The 19,119-nt window shown below is 43.3% G+C and overlaps 1 protein-coding gene and 1 long non-coding RNA gene across 3 annotated transcripts in view; both read right to left on the bottom strand.

The window, feature by feature from the left end:
- ETV6 (ETS variant transcription factor 6) overlaps positions 1-19,119 on the bottom strand; it is a 139,626-nt gene that overhangs the window by 81,808 nt on the left and 38,699 nt on the right. Inside the window, exon 2 of one of the 2 annotated variants that reach the window (XM_075162366.1) lies at positions 10,511-10,640. In XM_075162366.1, the coding sequence (XP_075018467.1) occupies positions 10,511-10,640 (130 nt within the window). The remainder of the gene's footprint in view (positions 1-10,510; positions 10,641-19,119) is intronic. The other variant, XM_075162374.1, reaches the window with a different exon arrangement.
- Positions 7-10,504, bottom strand: LOC142087779 (uncharacterized). Its single transcript, XR_012675593.1, has 3 exons — positions 9,961-10,504; positions 5,252-5,350; positions 7-3,135 (listed from the first exon to the last, which is right to left on the bottom strand). It is a non-coding gene; the product is annotated as an uncharacterized LOC142087779 (long non-coding RNA).

Raw genomic sequence — 19,119 nt, 5'->3', positions numbered from 1 at the left:
CCAACAAGTTACTTTTAGAAAAAAGGGAATTTATGTCTAACTATGAATTTGCTACAGCACATCCACAGTAAATGTGAAAAAAACGCAGTTGAAGATCATGCTACTTACTCTGAGATGACAAGGCACCTTAACAAACTATATATAGAAAGAGAAGCACTAAAATATAGGCACATAGCAAAAGCATTATGAATCCTGCTTAAAGCAGGTAATACTTTTCCCTCGTGAGGAAGGCAAAATGCAATTTATGTTTACCATATAAAAAGCAGGTGTTTTTTTCTTTTACAGTGTTGTGAGAAGAATGAGCAGAAATAAACAGACATCTAAACTTTACATAATTAAATGCACAGATGCAGATTAAAATCTTAATTTGTGGATCTGGAGAGCCAATGGATGCCAAACCTAAGACTCTTATCCTCACTGTCCCCTTCTTTCAACAGTTTGAAAGAAAGGCTAAACAAATCTCCCTACATTTTTTAAAAAATAAAAAGGTAGCTATTTATAGCTGCATTTATTGGAGCTGTTTCCTTATCAGGAAGTATGTAGCTGGGAATTACTGTCTGCCTACATCGGAAATTCTTTCAGGGATACAAACCCAAAAAGGAAATTTCCCTTCAAAAATATTCTGTTTTTTTGCTGCTCATGGGTTTAAAATAAAATGTCAGTGCTCTGACCAGGTCACAGCCCCTTCGGGAGGTTTGTTCTGCAAATAAGAAGCTTTAAGACACCTGAGGGAAACATAAAAAAAATGCTTCTAGAGAACTGAAAGAGGGAGAATGCTGAGAACGTATTAATAAGTTAAGAAAATAAACCTTTTTTGCAGGATGCTGAGAGAGTGCAATTTCATTACCAGCAGTTCCTAGAGCTTATCCCTACCAGAAAGCATTTGCAAAATTTATCACTCTGGCAAAGAAATGACTCTCACGGTGCTGACTACAACTGGTTTCTTCAGACCAGGTCTTCATTGTGGTCAGTATAGTTGTCAGACCCTTCCGACTGAACTCCTGTTGCCCAATTCACTGCTTCCTCCTCCACCCCCAGGGCATGCCCAGTGGTGCATAGTCCAAAAGTCAGTGAAACTACTGCTCTTCCTTTGAGAAGGGAGTATGTGATGCCAAAAGCCCATATCAGGATACCATTGCTTCTGCATGTCACAGCACCACGACAGGGCAAAGGCCATGCAGGACATGGATAGAACATTGCTTGCCCGCAGGAGATAGGTCCAGTTTTTTGCAGCACATGCGATACAGTACTACAAGTAACTCTGCGACTTCAATAGCGAATCTCCAGCTGCAAGGATCCACTCAATAAACTCTCAAATAGGAAGACTTGCACTGTCTCCAAATCAACCCCCATAACACCGAGGATTTTGCCACAGGAGTCCCTCATCCTACCTCTCTACTGACTGCAGAAGACCCCATCCTATGCCTGTGGACTCTTAAGGCAGGAAGGATATGTTGGTTAATCATTAGAGACATTAATTTCATTTTAACTTGCCATGGTGTAATTTAGCATTTTCATTTTCTGCTCTGTATAATTGCCATAGAGCTACTTAACATTGCTGCCAATGCAGAATGGACACTTTTTTTCAGTGGGATACAAAAGTATATGGAGATCAAAACCAGACAGGCATATGCAGTAAATAAAGCAGGGTGCTTAGGGCTATTCCCAGGGTATGATTTTTATGCATAAAGACTCATAAACAAAGATCTGGAGCTGAGCAAGTATCCCAATGCTTTGACTCTAGAAAGCCAATGATGGTGACTGTTTATTAGCCCACAACATCACCAACCATATGCTTATTAAATATATAAATAACTTGTAAGTCCTTGAACAAAGATCACTGCTACATTAATAGCAGCGTGCTAGTCCTGCATGAAACAAAGTTTGCATGAGGAGCGAGCGCATTCAAACTTATTCATTCCATAAAAGACAGAGAGCGCACAAGCATCCACAACAGTGGAATGGCTGATGCACAAGTGCTTCCCCCTCTCAGGTATCTTTGGAAAACGATCTTGAGAAAAGGCTCTTGGCTGAGGTGTTGGATTGGGCCTCCAAATCTGGATGGAACCATTTTACCAAAAATTTCTTCAACAAACTTATGAATCATTTAGTCCTTCTGCTCCAGCAGTAAAATGGGGAGTTGTAAAATGGATGTAAAACCCTGTTAGGCTGTATTTGTTAGTATCACAAGGAGTGCCAGCATAAGGGAGTATGTATAAGTACAGCAGTACTGTATAAGTACAGCAGAAGGAAGTCCAGCCTCTCATAAAGGACATAAAATAATTGTTTTCTCTCTGTGTGTGTATACACATGACCTATTACATTAATCCCTGGTACCTTGAAGCTGCAGCAGGTTTCTCCTCACACACTACATGCTCCTCCAAGTGCTGGACAGTGGTGCTCTCTTCCAATATGCAGAGACTCAGCTCTGTTTTTTATTAGGGGAGTGGACATTGCATGCATGCTATGTTGTTTCCGCAGGGTTTTCTACCACACTTGTGTTTTGTTGCAAGGCGCTCACCACACAATGGTTTGTTATTGTGGAATTGTTAGTCATGGCTTACACACAGTTTCTCTTCTGTGTTTTCTTTAATTGTAGGGCTATTTATGAACACTGGGTTCTTTACATTAATTTTATTTCTTAAAAAAAAAAAAAAGAACATGGAAGCATTTATAATATAACACAAATTAAAAATTAAACAGACACATTTGGGATGGAAAGAGAAAAGCAAGCTAATTTTAGGTTCACTGATCTTGACAGCGTCCCTTTAAGACAAAGCTAAAAATGCTTCAAACCCAGCAATACCATAAATGTCCTGCTGCTTTTGCTTCTTATTCCTCCCCACACTTTCCAGGGGAATTCCACAAGGGTTCGGCTTGAATCCCAGATTAAAGCGACATGGCTCCCTTTCCCCTCTGAATAGAGGTGAGTCTGCATTTTGAAGATTTAAAACCCTGAAGTGAAGCTTTCCAGGAGGGTGAAAGACTGGGACTCCCACACTGTAGGCTCTCCGGTCTCTCGCTCTCCCGCCTCAAGACTGCTTTGAGCGTTCCCACCGGGGCAGGAAGCATCTCATCCCTCCACACACTTCCACTGAGGACTGTCGGTGCAGGAAACTGCTGTGTTAACTCTGTCTGGGTAACAACCAGGTACGTTAAAAAAAACGCACTTGACTCCAAATTACTCTCTCAAGAAGCAGAAACCAGCTCACAGCACTGGCCCTTTACAACACGTTTTTTCACACTTAACCTGGATGCCTCTGCCACAGTCACCAGGCAGCGGTAAGGAGCTAACAGATTTAGGGTTCGACTCGCCAGCTGTTTACATCAAGGGTGACAGCTAAATTGGCACTGAGTCACCCCGATGCAAACCCAGTGACAAGGGGCTCAGTTTCCCACAGGTGATGAACAAAGAAAATGTAAAGCAGGATTTTCCTGGTCCAAAAGCCACGATTTTCCCAGCTAGATCAGTAATGAGGTTTCGCTCTTCCCAGTCCAACATATTCTGGATAAAGCTCTTTCAAGTAAAATAGCTGCATCTACACTGTGCCCAGCCATGGTGCAAGAGTGAACGTGAGACTGGGCTTCCCACCCATCCAAATTGCCTGCCTGTATGATCACTTCAAAGCTGGCCTGAGATTCACTATAAGAAACACCCAGGAGGCAGGCAGGTAGGTTAATTCGGAGGAGCACCTGAGGCTGCCTGTGGAAGAGGCCACCTTAGGTAGGAGGCAGGCATAACCGACATCTCCCTTGCTCATGATTTTCATCCTGTTTGCCTAACCTAACAACTGGATGTAACTCACAATCACGAAGGAGCCAGGCCCAGACACTTCACTAGGGCTGACCGAAATAATGGTCACTGAGGCTGACAGGACGGCTGGCTGGGATTTCCACAGTCCAGCTAGTCTGTCAGTAGATTATTATGAGTTATGAATTGAAAGAACAGGAGGCGCTGCTGAACAGAGGAAGCAGATGGGCCCTGCCCTGCATAGCTCACAACGTTAAACGTACAAGAAAAGCCCATGGTGGAGTAAGAAGATGCAACATCAAGAAGATTAAATACTGCAAACAGTCAGGTGGTAGCAAGTAGGGCCACCATCCTGGCTTAATTTTTTTTTTTTTTTTAGTAGGTTGGGATTAGTTAGGAGAGGACTAGCTACTCAGAGAGAGAATGAAGTATAAGATGAAAATGAGATTAGGAGGAAAGGCAAGCATATAAAGGTCAGTAAGAGGGAGGAACAAGGCTTAAGTGGCCATAATATCAGAGAAGAGCAAAGAGGGGGCTGGAAGAAGCCAATCATCTGAGAAAGAGGCCAGTCCAGACCCCACTAAAATCAGTGGGAATTTAAGCACTCATTTCAGTGGGACCAGGATTCGTCTCAGAGTCATTAATTTGACATTCTGGCCACCTCTCACAGTCCCTTTGTCTTATGCAGCTTTTATTTTATTTTCTCTGTATGTGCGTCAGTCAGTTTTGTTCCACAAAGATCCTTCCAAAGCAAATATTTTTATTGCTTGCTGCTCTAAATGTGGCTTAGGGTGAAGGGCTTTTTTTCCCCGTCTCACTACATACTTTCAGTTCAATGCATTGAATATTCTAGTAACTAAATAACAATATGCTTAATGCTTCGAAGTGGCTTTCCAGCTGCTAGGCAAAAGTGTAGAATAATTAACAGGTGCCAAAGGATTAATAAAAGGAGCAGCATAATTAATAGACACTATACAGAAAAAAAAGGATCCTTGGCAACCCTGACAGTGTTGTTGTTTCCTCCTCCTTCTAATTGTTTCCTGCATTCCTTTAAAAAAAAAAAAAAAGAAAACTGGTGCCCTTAAAACACAAATGATGCATATAAGCAACAGTGTGTGATCAGAAGAAACTAACTCGTAATAAACTGCTTTCAGGTCTGATAAATGCCTTAGTTTAAAGAACCTGCCCAACTGCCTGGCCTGCCCTACGTGGGGGTTGTACAGAGGGCTTTTTTGCAGAATGTGGTACAGCTAGGGTCACAAAGATGTCGAACCAATACAGAGCCACTGGACTGGTCCCCACCAAAACAGAGCATCAAATATCAGTATAAATAGGCATGCAGAAAGATTCCTATGAAACACTCACTAAAAACTTTAAGCCTTCAATAGAATCATTGCAGAAAACTAAATAAATTTCCCTCTGACCTCCTTAATGAAGGCAGTAGAACAGACAGTAATTACAAGGGACACAGAAATACTAAAATAAAAAATGTGATCTCACTAGTTCTATGTGATGAGGTCTGGATACTCTGAAGTTCATCAAAATCAGCTGTAGGCTGGAACTATCGCATACTGGAAAACCAAAGACCAGAACTCAAGCCTACATTTGAAACAAAAAATACTCAAACGATTTTAGAAATACGTCCTTACCTTTCCCCACCACCACGACCCCCAAAAAGTGAGTGCAGGCAAGACAATAACAGCACTGCAGTTCCAATGTAAAAGTTCTCCCCTATGAGGTGATGCAGGTATCCTGACATCTAGAGTGTGTCATTTTACTCTGAACATCAGTACAAGCTGTTGGGGGTTCAGAAAAAAGCAACAGCAAGAAAAATTAGTTGCTGCCAAGAATAATTGCTTCATGTATACAGAAAAGTACAGAAAAGTATGTGCAGTGTGCCTTGCTATGACAATGGGCTGCAGGCGTATGAAGGATGCCAACACTAAAGAAAGAAGAGTAATTAGTTCAGAGAAAGAAATGAATTCTTGTTCATGCTTGTATCAATAGAAAACACTGTGAAATCTTTGCCCGTGAGGTCCCTCTCCCTAAACAAACACACACGCGTTCCCAAGGGAAGATGCCCTTCAGAGATAAAAATCAGACTGTACAAATCACAGAAACGTGCAAGGGGGAATGCTGCTGCACAGGATCAGAGCATGCAACAAGTCCTTTTTCAGCACTGATATTTCTGTGTCTCTTGTTGAAGAAGTTTTATGTTGAAGGAGACAAAGAAAACCATGAAGCCTTTAGCACATATTTACAGTTGCTGTTGTAGAAGGCAAACCACCTTATTTTCATCTTGCATATTACAAAAAAGGAAAAAGCTATTTTCTCTCTGATTCAGAGCATATTAATAGACACAGGAAAGGGTTCTCATATCCATCTCTGAAATGCTGTATCCTCTATCCAGTTCCAAGAACTTTTTACCACAAGGTATTGGCCATAGCACAAAATGAGTAACTAATGACATTGTACCAGACAGGACAAAAAGATTGGTTTTAATTTGAGAGAGCGAGCGAGCGTGCGCGAGTGCGCGCGAGCGCTTTCTCTCTGTGGTAATATGGAGTAAGTTTCCTCAGAGATAAGGGGTATGCAAATAGTTTCAGGACTTCCACCTATCTCAGCATTCTTCATTATCACAATATCTGGGCAGTCACTATACTAATTTTCACAACTTTTAAGAGTCTTTGCACTCATGTTTTTTTCATTTTATAGCAGGGAAACTAAAACAAGATGTCCAAGGTCACAGAAGGCACCAAGAGTAGAGCCTTGTGCGAGAGCTGAACTTGCTTCTCTTAAATCCTCAGTAAACATCTCCATTTTCCAAACACTCCTTCTATCTGACATTAGTGCAGTCAAGAGAAGATCAGATATGCTGCAAAGCTGCCACAGCATACACACCAGGGACCAAAAGCGAACTGGGGATCACTGTACTTTCTGACTACATACCTAAACGAGAGGGAAACATATTCTCCAGCTCCCCGCTGATAGTTTGTTTACAATGCCCCCAATACTCAGTTACTAGGTAAGAAGTGGATGTTAGGCAAACAAGTATGTTTAAAAGTGTGGGTCAAAAGTCCCTTGCAGAGAAGTACAGCATCAGGGAGAGGTGTGTATTACCAGAAAATGATTCTCTCTCCCAGAGCTTTAAAGTCAAGACTGAATACATCGTACTCCTATACTATAGGAATAGAGCAGGCTGGGAAGAAAGCAGCTAATTAAAACAAGAAAGGCTGTGTGAGAAGGGGAAAGTGCCTTCACATCATCCCCAGAAAAAGAGGTTTCTCTACATTTCTAGCTGTGTTGACCAAAGAGAAGGACTCCTCCTCTGCATGCTTGTAGCAAAGAGGGGTCTGCATTCCACCCTTCTAAACTTTGCACTTCTCCCTTTTCCAGTCTCTGGATCAAATCAGCTCAGTGTAGCTAAGACCCATTTGCTCACCTAACAGTGAAAAATAATTTATTGCACCAAAGGAAATTGCTCTACTAATTGTCCTGATGCTATTGGCCGTTAGTGCCTTCAGAGTGCTCTTAAACATTAGAAACAGTGAAATTTCTAATAGGAAGGCATAAAACACTCTCAATCCACAGAGTGCACATGTTCCATCCGAAATGTTTGTCTCTAGTTCTACCTTCGCTTGGGCCAACTGCTGTTTTCAGCTGCACCTGTAGCATAGCTGTTAAACTTGCAAGCTGGCAGAAATGAAGATGTACGGGTTAGGACTGAACTCTGCCTTTATTTCGGTAAATGCCATCAGAATGTCATGGAAACAGAGAACGAGCGGAGGCCTGACAAGCTATCAGCTCTGTCTATGACTGGAGAAACTTACCATATCTCCCTGTTGCACTGGAATGAGTGAGGGTTGAGAGAAGTTATTACGCTTCACCTAATCAACAAAAACAACAATAAGGCTGGAACCAAACAGAATCTCAGACCTAGAAAACCCTCAGACTTTGCAGATCTAAACCCAATCTTCACGCACAGTACCACAGCCTGAACTATAAATCACCTACTTCGCCTGACTTCTAAGGCAGTTTGGATTTAGGACCAAAGGCACCTCTCAGACACATCTCAAAAAAAAAAAAAAAAAAAAAAAAAAAGAGAGGGGTCCATGCAGGAATTGCAAAATCCCATGTTAATACCACTTAAACCTTATGACCCGAGATCCAAAAGCCACTTAGTTATTCTATGCCTGGTATTAGGAAGACTACTCCTGAAATATGATCTTCAGTTCTGTTGTCCCACATTAAGGATGTCTAAAGTGGTAAACAGTTCACAGAGATGATACAAACAGAATTTGAAATCTGGAAGCTTTAAAGGAAGATTGACAGCCTTAAGAACCTCTCTTCCTATCCAGTTTAGCCAAGAAAAGGTTAAGAAGTTACTTTATCTAAAAGCACCTAAATATCAGGAGTAGTCTTTTGACAATATTTAGCAGGAAAGGAGATAATGAGATCTAATAGAAACTGAAGCTTGACTAATTCAAACTATAAATAGGGCACTTAAAAAAAAAGCAAATAAGGAGGATAATTAAGCATTGAAAGAACATCTAGAGACCTTGTATCCTCCCCATCACTGAAGTCTTTACATGAAGAGCAGAAATCTTTCTGCATAACGTGCTGTAGCTCAAACAGTTACTCCATCTAAACACAGGAGTTACTGAGTGAAGTTCTGTAACTCAAGTTATACCAGAGATCGTTTTAGGAACTCATAATGGTCCTTTCTGGCCTAGCTGTGAATCTATATACTTTAAACAGTGGTTCTAACAGTGTTTGGGTCAGTTGTTTGGTGACAGTGTTTGGGTCAATATTGACTGCATACTGAGCTACAAAATACTATACTGTCAGGGACTACAACTAGTAAGGCTATGTAAACATGCTCCATGTTGTTTATGACCACACTAACTTTGTGGAAGACTATTCCACAGATATTTAATGATTAATCGTCTGTGTTTTTACACTACAACGAGTCAGACTGGTGTGGAAATACTAATGGGAAAGAAGTTTCCTTGCAAGTTTAAAAACGTGCCAATCAAAAGAAAAGAAAAACCAAAACAAAAATCAAGGTGAAAGGTTGGATCACACCTAAAAATACTGGATAAAAAGTTTTCACTGAGAGGAAGCCTTATAAGCTTCACACTATCTAGCATGCTGGCTAGCCGATGGGAAGGAAGCAGGTAGTGAACACTGCGTGCCACCCCTTTCAGTACCAAGGGTCTCTGCCTTCCTGCCTTGGGCATGTCAGAGCCTGTGGGGAAGGCAGTAAGTAACTGGAAAGTCAGCTGTGATCCTAGCTGTGGAGAGGACAGACAGCGGCTCCCAGAGCAGAAGTAAATAGTACCAACCAATGCAGTGAGGGGGGGGGGAAAAAAAAGATCTCGGGGATTAAAAACCACAGTGGGGAAAAGAACTGCTGGAGAAGAACTGCTTCTGCATTGGTTTCTTTGTGTCTAAGTTTTGGGCAAAGCATAGAAATGCCCTGTAAGTGTGGCAGCAAGTCCTCCCCAGGCTGGGGAAACAGGCCAGCAGCCACACGCGCAGCAAGCAGGGCCTGGGAGCTTGGAGATACTCAGGCAGCGACCAGACGGTCAGAAATGCTGCAGCGCCAGCTCCCATTCCCATCAGAAAGCACAGAAAAGGTACAACCTGGGCCACACTACAGCACAGGCAGAAGAGAGTAAGTGGGAGCAGCAGGCAAAAACAGGACCGTGCAACGAGTGACCTTGGGGCAGTGCAACTCAGCGGCCAGCAAGGGAGCGAGCACAGGATTACAAAAGCACTGGGAGCACGGTTTGCATCCAGAAAAGGAGAGTGCCTGAAAGACAGCTGAGGACAGGAATGAGAATGTCTTGTGATAAACATGGACTTTTTTTTCCTCCCTCTGAAATCCCAAACCCATCTGTCAGATGGCAACACACAAAGTTACATTTGCTCCTGGCCCTGTTGCTTGTTGTCGCTCAAGTCCCCCAGGAATGTAACACCTGATGAAAGTTTACTTAAAACCTCTCGATTTACATCAGAACTGCCTCCCCTCCAAAAAGGAAAATTCCACTCTTCCTTGTCCCCATCCTGTCTCACTAATTCACCTCTCGCTGGCCAACAGCCCTTGGCCTTTCCTATTCCTCAAACATTAAATCATCTCAGCAAGGAAGCGCCTGGCTCTCGCCTTGCCCCCAGCTCCAGTTTTTGACCCAATGTCAGTGATATACCCTTCCTCCTTTGCAGCATCCTTTTGTGCACAGCTAAGCTCATTCTTCCTCCTCTCCCGCTGCTGCTGTCAGCACACACGCTCTGTAGTAGAGAGCCCGGGCACCAGGAGTATTTAATATTGAGACCCATAACAACCTGAAAAATACCCACAGCACAAGTGCACCCCACTTGCCACGTTTGTGAAACTCTGACCTTGCGTCGCAGCACATTGCTGAGAAATTCCTATACTATGGAAGGAAACATAGCACTTCCCATCAAAATAAAACCTCCACGTTTGTGCCTGTCATGAAAAATAAGCCAAATCCTTCACAGAGTGCAGGGCATGGGGCGGGGGGGGGGATAGAATGTACTGTATTTAAGAGTAATTTCCTTTGGTTAAAAAGAACATTTAGAAAAATCAAACCAGCTAGAGCTTTTTTTAAAAAAAAAAAAAAAGTCTAAAGCCAGGGGCCTTCCCCGCTCTCTTCCACAAAAGTAGAAACACCTCCTCACCCCGCCCCACACCCTCCTCAGTTCAAGAACGTAAGAAGCCTCCGCGCTGACACTCACGCAGGTGTGCCGGCAGTCTGATCGTGTCTTCCTCCATCCTGATCGCTCGAGGCACTGGGACATGTAGTGGTGACGAGGAAGTGTAATTTGGTACCGGGCTCACTGGAGGTGTGTAGGAAATTCTTTCCTGCTGTTAAAAAGAAAGCGGGGGGGGGGAAGAGAGAGAAAGAGAGAAGACAACGTGAACTTTGGAACAGAGGTGTGAAACCAAGGCGGGGAGGGGGAAGTGGGTGGAAGGAAGGAAGTGTTTGCGCGTGGTGGGGGCGAGCAGCACTAGCGAAGCACCCGGCTGCCCAGGGAGCCACGGAGCTCGCAGCCTGTCCATTTGAGGGCAAGCGTGGCACGGGCAAGGTGCTGCCTGGCGCTGCGGCCAGGGCCCAAACAGCTTTTAGGGTGATGGGTTTAATTTTCAAAAGGTCCATTAAGTTTCCAAGGGTCTTCTCAGAAATTTGCTAAGGGAGGAAAGGGAACTGACACATAAGTGGGGAGACTCAGAGTTTTATGTTGGTGAAAATCTGACAGCAACTTCATGATACATGCATGAGTACCATTACAGAAAGTGCCAAAAACACTTAATGTTGTGCTAACAAATCAGTCATGATCTGAGGATGTTTATTAAGTATTTAACAGTTTACTCCTTCATAGTATTTTGAAGATATTAAGCAATTAGTTTTGTCTTTGCTGCAGAAAACCATACTCTATCACTAAAAACTACTCTATTTACCATCGAGTAACGTAGTACTTTTTTTTTTCTTGCCTAAACTAGTTACTAGCACTTTCTTTGAAGTAGTTTAACTTGCAACCAAATAAGTAAGTCAGCATACAGAAAGTAGCTACGCAAGGACAGTCAAATAGAATTAAAGGGCAATTTGTGAATGTTGCGTTAGTTTCATAATTATCACTGTTAGGTTTTTATTTCTGAAAACGTCTGCCAAGAAATTTAAGAATGACATTTCATCTGATCTGACGGGAAAATTCTTTCATATTCCAAGCCTGTACTCCAATCACAGCACAAATTATGCCCTTTGTAAATAAACATAGCCACAATTTTACAGAATCATAAAAAACCATCATTATCATATGCTTCCTGAAAGGCAATGCGTGTTATTCCCCCAAACCGTGCTGCTGACATTTAATGATGGCAGGGCAAACAGCATGGATTTACATCCACATACATGAAGGTAGCTCCTTTTGCTTCTGTATTTCTGAGCATTTACAGGAGAGTACATATGCAGCTCCCCACCCTGACCCTGATTCTCTGGCAAATGGAAAAGACAAACTTGGTGCTGGAGCAAGAGAAGGTAATTGCTTCCACTACGAACCACAATGTTATCGCGGCCGTGTGGCAGTCAACTAGACTGAGGCTGATAAAGGCACCTGCAGAAAGTAACGTTAGCATCCTCACCGCCAGCAAAGGGAAGGAGAGGTTTGTGAGTAAATAACTAAATGTACCAAAGCAGAAAACTCTTCAGGCAGACTAGGTGACATCCAAAAAGAAATGGGCCATGGAGTACCTAGAAAGTCTTGCATCTCTCAGCCACCACTTCACTTCAAAGCAAGCCCAGCTTATTCTGGCGCAAGGTGCTGCTTTCAGCTTGCTGCTCAGGAGCTCACGCAGAACCAGAAGTTTTGCCTCAACATCAGGAGTCCCGCCACTATACTATAGCCACCACTGCTGACAGTCATGGCAGAGAAGACTGACCGCATGTGGAAAATAAATGATCCATCTCAACACTAACTATTCTGGGTTTAGACGGAGTGGGAAGACAGGCCTGGTTCACTCCACCACCACTATGTTGTTATTTCTGCGAGTACAGCCTCCGTGGCTTTCAGCTCAGTCTTATTAACCAGAAATTGTTCAATCTTATATTCCAGTCTCCCACAAACTCTTTAACACCTTACTGTGTCCACTCAGTTTCATGCTACTCATCACTGTCCAGGCAACAGCAATCCATTAGCTCATACGAATTTAGTTTTTCTTAGTTAACAAACAGGGATGTTCACTGGGACGTGGTGAAAGACGCACCTGTGGAGCTTGAAAGCATTATTCTGCTTTCAACTTATGCAGCTCCTTCCCTGACCTGAAGCGTCTGACTACGCTTCACGTTCCCGCGAGGTGCAGCTCTCTGTGCCCATTCTGCAGCCTCACTGCCCATTTGCACCTTCTCACCACTGGTGCATATACCAGCGATTCGCAGCGAGACCAGCCACTTCCTAGCATTTCCTGCTGCGATCCACAGCTCCGATCATCGAACCACACTGCAGCTGCTCGTTTTGTTTATTGAATGAGATATTTATAAAAAGAGGAACACTTCTGAAACATAGCCACACAGATGCCTGCCTCTGCAAACAGGCACTAGAGGATAGATGGGAGACCTGAAGTCCCTTTCCTCCCTCCCGAAGAAGGCAGGATACAGTCCAACCTCAGGTCACATTTCATGCTCACAGAAATACTGAATCACTGCTGCAAAGACAAGGGCTAAGTGGCTTCAAAGGGCCTTCTCACTGCCCAACAGCAGGAGGAAAGTGCAAGCAGAAGGCGAAATTAAATCCAGAACCCCATGCACTTCCCTCAACACCCAGGAGGTGCTGTATCAAACTAAGACATTACGCTTCCAGTACCTGCTGCCTTTCCTTCCGCACTGATCAACCTCCTAAAGGCATACGGTAACCTGATTTATACCAAGACAGCTTCATTGAGATTTACTGTTATAAATAAATACATTTGATTCATTGTTTCCTAGTATTCATAAGAACAGGGCAGTAAAAACCAAAAAGCAGTTGTGGAAATGCAGTTACTTTTTCCACACACCTTGGATGTCCACAGTAATGTGTGAATTGGTAATATTTGCAGAACACATTTTACAAGGCACAAAGGGGAGTTAGCTATCTGACTCTTATTAGTGCCTTTGAAATGCCCTCTCTTACTAATCCCGCATTTTTTTCCAGCACCTTTAACCCAAATATCAAAGCAATTTACAGACATTAGGTAAGTCTTTTTCTTTTTATTAGAGACATGGACAACCTGAGTTACAGAAAGAGCAAAGCTCAAATGAGCTAAGTAATTTCAGAATTAAGCTGTCTTGAAAAAGGACAGCATGTGCCTCTCAAGGTCAATACATTTAACGAGTGCATCCTGAAAGAGTAGCCCTCGTAACTGTCCTGGCCACATTCCCAAAAGGTGTGGAATGGTAATATCACAAGGAGGTCAAGGCACTGGGCTTGTGGAAAAATGAGCTTCAACCCTGTTTGCAACATGAGTCAGTAACATGGCTGGAAGCAGAACTGCAAACATCAGTCCAGTTCTGCAACCAACCGTAGCTCTGTGCTTCAGCCACACGCAACTCCTGGCCTACACAGACGCGTGAATGCACAAGGTCACATTTGTCCTCCAGGCTTTTTGAGGCTTGTTAGAGTCATGCTTCCAGGAGGTACCTGTTGCGCTCACACCACTGAGAACAGTTCTTCGTAACTCCAGAACTCCCTAGGGCTTCTCTCTATGGGATCCATCAAACAGGAACATGGCTGGTATCTCGTGCTTCTAAGGTTATGCAACCAGATACCCTGCTACTAGAATTTTTCTGAAAGAGTTTCCTAACCAGTCAGTTAAATTTTTCCCTTTGCATTAAGGCCAAGGATAGACAGTTCAATGGTAGGGTTGTTCAAGCAACAGCTTAGGAAGAGAGAGAGGCAGCGCTGGTAGCAGAACCAGCATGAACCTTGTGTGTACTTGAGCGAACAGCCTTGCTGCAGTTTAGTCTACTGGTAAAAGCGACTACATCAACACACGTTTGGTGTGGTCCTTTGAGATTATTGGTGATGAGTGCTAGGAAAGAGCTTGGCATTACCACATTCCAGATTCGCTGCCTGCCAGGGGACTCTATAAACATTTAAACCCACAAGTGACCAAACACTCAGCCCCAACAACTGCCATCTACAAGCAACTTCAAAATAGCAGCTCCCTAGTATTTTGCCAGTAGCCACAATGAGGTGGATAAAACAGTTGGCATATTGCTTGCTGTCATCGTTTTTGAAAGGCTTCCTCAGCTCACAGTGAGTCAGGAAAGTTTCACCATGAAATTTCACCTTGACTACAATAATTGAAGAGATGCATTAAGTCAACCTCTACAGAGACCCTCCTTGGGGTTTACTCTAGTAATGGCTGGTGCTCCAACAGTGCCACCTAGACAACCAGCCAGGTCTGCTTAGACTGGGGCATGCTTTCACCTGCCCGATCTAGCAGAGACAGACTGAAATACATGGTTAACAATCAAGACAAGGTATGGTTTTTTTCTCTTTGTACTAGAAAAATACAAACCACAAATATCCAAGTGCTGAGAAAACCTTAGATCAAACCATCCTGTTCAAAAAAGGAAGGTAACTCAAAAGCTATATTGATCATGACTATCTAGGAGGAGTGTATGTAATAGCTGACTAGACTACCAAAGCCATTAAAGCACACACTGACTTCAGTTTGAAGAACTGGTGTAGATCCTTTACAGACAAAATCTACCTAACAGTTAGGAAATTCTGTCAGGAACACAAATAATTCATACTGCTATAATAATAATAATTTTAAAATGTCAAAATTGCAAAATTAAATTTGTAGTCACCTTCTAAAAAAAGTCTAACAGTTGAGGATGAGTGAGGCTGCAAGTAAAAATAGTTTCACGCTTTTGCTAAAATTACACCCTTCTAAACTCCAAAGCAGCAGCCTTCATCGTGAATGTTCTCCAGCTTGCAGTCTGATAGTCTTTTTGTCCCTTTACTAAACTCCACTCAGGTGCCAGGCACAAAGGACATATGTGTTTTTGCAGAAATAAAAATAAAATATCTAAGAAAGCATGCTAAGTAAGCTCTCATATTATCCCAGTGACATGACTACTTCACTAGCCAGATAGAATGGTATACTAAAATTACTTTTTTAAATTGATAAAGCAAATAAACACAATACCTATGCAGCAGTTTTCAGGAAACCAGAATGGCCAACACGGTCTGCAAATACCCCACGTTGGACATAAAAGGCAGCTGCCTCTTATCGCTATGTAAAAACCTATTCCTGTATTGCATGTAATGATACTACACAGGGTGAAGTTAACCAAGAGTGAAAGCTGACATGCGCTTGCCCCCCAGGCTGCTGGTGTCCATGTGCCACTCTGTGCCTGTCTTACTGCATTTGCAGTTCATCTTCGCTTCTCCAAACAGCCCAGACTCCCCCTGCTCCCCAGAGAAGCAGGCATTGCCGCAAAGTGGACATACAGCGATTTGTGCTGCGGTAACTATCAGGAAGCCAACCGTTAGAAGTAAAAAGGGGGAAAGTTACCTGTCCCGTCCTCACAGGCCGTCCTTGCTGACTCGCAGGACAGTGGTAGCGAGATGCTGCTTTAAGGGAAGCTTCCATCACCCTGCTCCAACTCCTCACCTGTGCTCAGAGAGGGCAGCGCTAGCAGGTGTGCAGATGTCCTGGTGCCCTTTTAGATTTTTGGGGAAGCCCTAGGCTTAAAATGCCAAGTAACATGCCCTTGCCTTGTGCAAATCCAGGTTTGAAATGTATGATTGTAGCTCTCAAGACTGTGAAAGCTGGTGTTCTGGACGCAACACTGTATACCCCAAATCACGGAGGATGTTCAGCTCTGCAAGGACACGGTCCAGGGCTGCTATCTCTTTCTGAGGCACACTGAGGCAGGGAAAGGGGAAAGACAAGCCAAGAGACCAGGAGCTGGGGGGAGCCTGTTTTTGCTACTGTGGATCCTCCTAGGAGTAGGTGCCTTGGGTACAGTAGAGGGGAAAAAAATGGCCTTAGAGAAAAGGGTTGTTGGGGGGGAGTGAGGTGCTTGCAGGAAAGATTCAGAAGGCCCTGCACGTCTGGGCACTCAGCAGGGCAATGCCAGCAAAACAGCCGCAGAGCAGCACAGGGGATGACAGCAGGAGATTCAACTAAGTTAATCATTAGGGAAGCAAGTGAGGGGAAGGGGAAAGGGAAGACAGACATACACACCAGTGTTTTGTATGTAACGCTATAGCTGGATACAAAAGTCCAAGAGACCAGTATGAAATGAGTTACAGGGTCTAACATAGGGAGGAGGGGGGAAATCGGAGCCCCTAAGAGACTGTATGGCACTGGGTACACAATTAAAACATTTTGGGATTTTGGTCAATGTTATAGCTTGCATGCTCCAACTTCTGCCAGGGACAAAGGATTAGGCTCCAAAAAAAGCAAAATAGAGCTCTGCAGTACCAGGGTATGAATTAAACTCTCCACTTCCCTCCCTTCCCCCAGTTGCTGTCGTCTTCTTAATTTTCATGGCAGACTTCTCCTCATTTTTGATCCCATTAATATAGCAATTCACGTCAAATCTATAGCAGCATAATCAGCACACTATCAGTAATTAGAGAAATTAAAACAAACACGGCTCTCTGGAATGGACCTTATGCAAAGCAGCACTGGGAAAAGATTAACATCTCATTTCCTGCGCACAGAGAGCAGAGATTGTCTCAGTGACCTTAGTGATTTTGTGAAGTTCAGTTCCTCCCTGCCTCCTCCCTTCAGCCTGCCTCTGACGAACCTCCCGGCACAGGGGCAGGAGATGGCTACCCTCTCACATCTCAATCCTTACTCAAGCAAATAAAAAAAAAAAAACAAAAAACAAACCAAACAAACAAACAAACAAAAACCACAGAGGTGCAACAGTTCATCATGAAAGCGAAGGGGAAAGGAGACAGTGGGGAAGTTCATGCTTCTCCCAAAACGATTACAGCCACTGTTCTAATTAAATTAAAATCGTACAGACAGCAATATTGATGCACTCAAGTGTTGTGAAAAGGCAGCTTGCGGAGGTCAATGTTGTTGTTGAAAATGCCATGATAGGGTTGTATTATTGTCTAAGTGCTGCAAAATATCTCAAATTAGCAAATACAAAGGAAGCAAAAAACTAGCTGAACCACATTCTTAAAAAGTATTTCTTCGCTGAGGTCACTGATAATATGGGGGAATAGAGCAGAAACAGGCTGTGTGAAGATAGTATCAGGTAAAACTACAAGATAATACTAAGGCAAAGACCTTAATAAGATTCAAGAAAGGATCAGTCATTTATATTATTAATAAAGAATGTTATCCATAAATATCCCGGCTAGGCAGCACAAAATGCATATGGGAAGCAGATTCTGGTTCAGAATTTGGAAGTCGAATCATCGCACTCCAAAATGGGAGTAAAGCCTTATCAATTTGAGGTGGGAGACCCTTCCACCCACCCTTCTGCAGCAAGGCTCTAAGAAGAAACAGTAAAGCTGGGACTTGACCCACCTGACCTACTACTTCAAGGCAGAAGTCAACCACAGATTCAACTGCCTGATGTTAACAATCGATCTGCCCCGGCTCCTTTCCACACGCAACTCCAAAATTTGCATTATGGGGTTGTCACTGCAACATTCCTCCGAAGAACTTGCTGCTGACCTCTGTTTAAGCAGGGTACGGAGAAAGGTGGGACACTGCTCTGACCCACACGGCAACCCCTTTTGCGCCTACATCATGATTTCATTAGCGCACTCGCTTAGCACAAAGCGCCACAGCAGGCTGAGAGAGAGAGTTTATTGCACAGCTAGAAAAAAAACACATGAGGCTTTGAAGTACTGCGGCCAGTGAGTAAGCAGCAGGGAGGGCAACAGAGAAAGACTTTTCAGGCTTAGGTATCTACAAGTCAGAGATATTTCACTGCATCTTTTTTGCGTTCTCTTTTCTAAAATAGGGAGTGCTGGGGAGCTTCATCTCTGTAACATACGGTGGTTGTACAACCCTGCCTGTACGCGTGGGAATTCACACCCTGAACACCCGTGACTGAAGTCATGCGCTCATTTCAGTGCAAAATTTCTGGAGGCCATGAAACTGAGATGGGAAAGCTAATGGGAAACATGGTGTTCAGGGAGCTGCCCTCTCACGTGTTATGGGAAAGGAGAATCCTGGAGCTCCTCTGCAGTGTCTCAGCACTGGCACGGAAGCACAAGTGTTTTCACTCGGTTGCATTATGGAGCTGTCACTGTACTGGCAAGCTGCAACACTACTATGTATTCAAACACATTTCCAAGAATCATTTCTGGTCTTTCTACAAGGGATGAGTGCTGCTTTCTGAACATTTTTACTGAAGCTACAATTACGGTGAACGGGATCCTTCACAACAGGGGATATCAAATATTTCCCTAGCATGAACCACAGGTCAGGACTGTCACATGGATGAGGTCAACTCATTCACCGCCGTGGATTATCTACGTGCCCATCGATTAAGTAGTGGAAAAAATCATGGCAGAGTAATCCACATATAAGTCATAGCTTCTTTTAATCCTCAGTCACTGATGGAAACAAAATTCCTGAGGAGCTACAACACTCTGAAATACCCATTTTAAAAATATAATTTAAAAATATAAGAAATGACCCTTCTCGGTCCCATTGCACGGCTGGACTCTGCTCCCATCTATACCTGCAAAATTCTCCAGTGATTTTTTTAAAACAATTATTCTGGTCCTGATTTATATTAGTGGAAGTAAAGTTGACATATGGGCCTCAATCTTCATCTTCTCCAGTTCAGTCACTCAAGTTTACTCTCTCTCCTTATGTA

This window comes from Calonectris borealis, chromosome 1 (assembly GCF_964195595.1).
Source record: "Calonectris borealis chromosome 1, bCalBor7.hap1.2, whole genome shotgun sequence".
Lineage (NCBI taxonomy): Eukaryota > Metazoa > Chordata > Aves > Procellariiformes > Procellariidae > Calonectris > Calonectris borealis.
The sequence above is the reverse complement of the archived record's forward strand: the minus strand, read 5'-3'. Positions and strand labels throughout refer to the sequence as shown.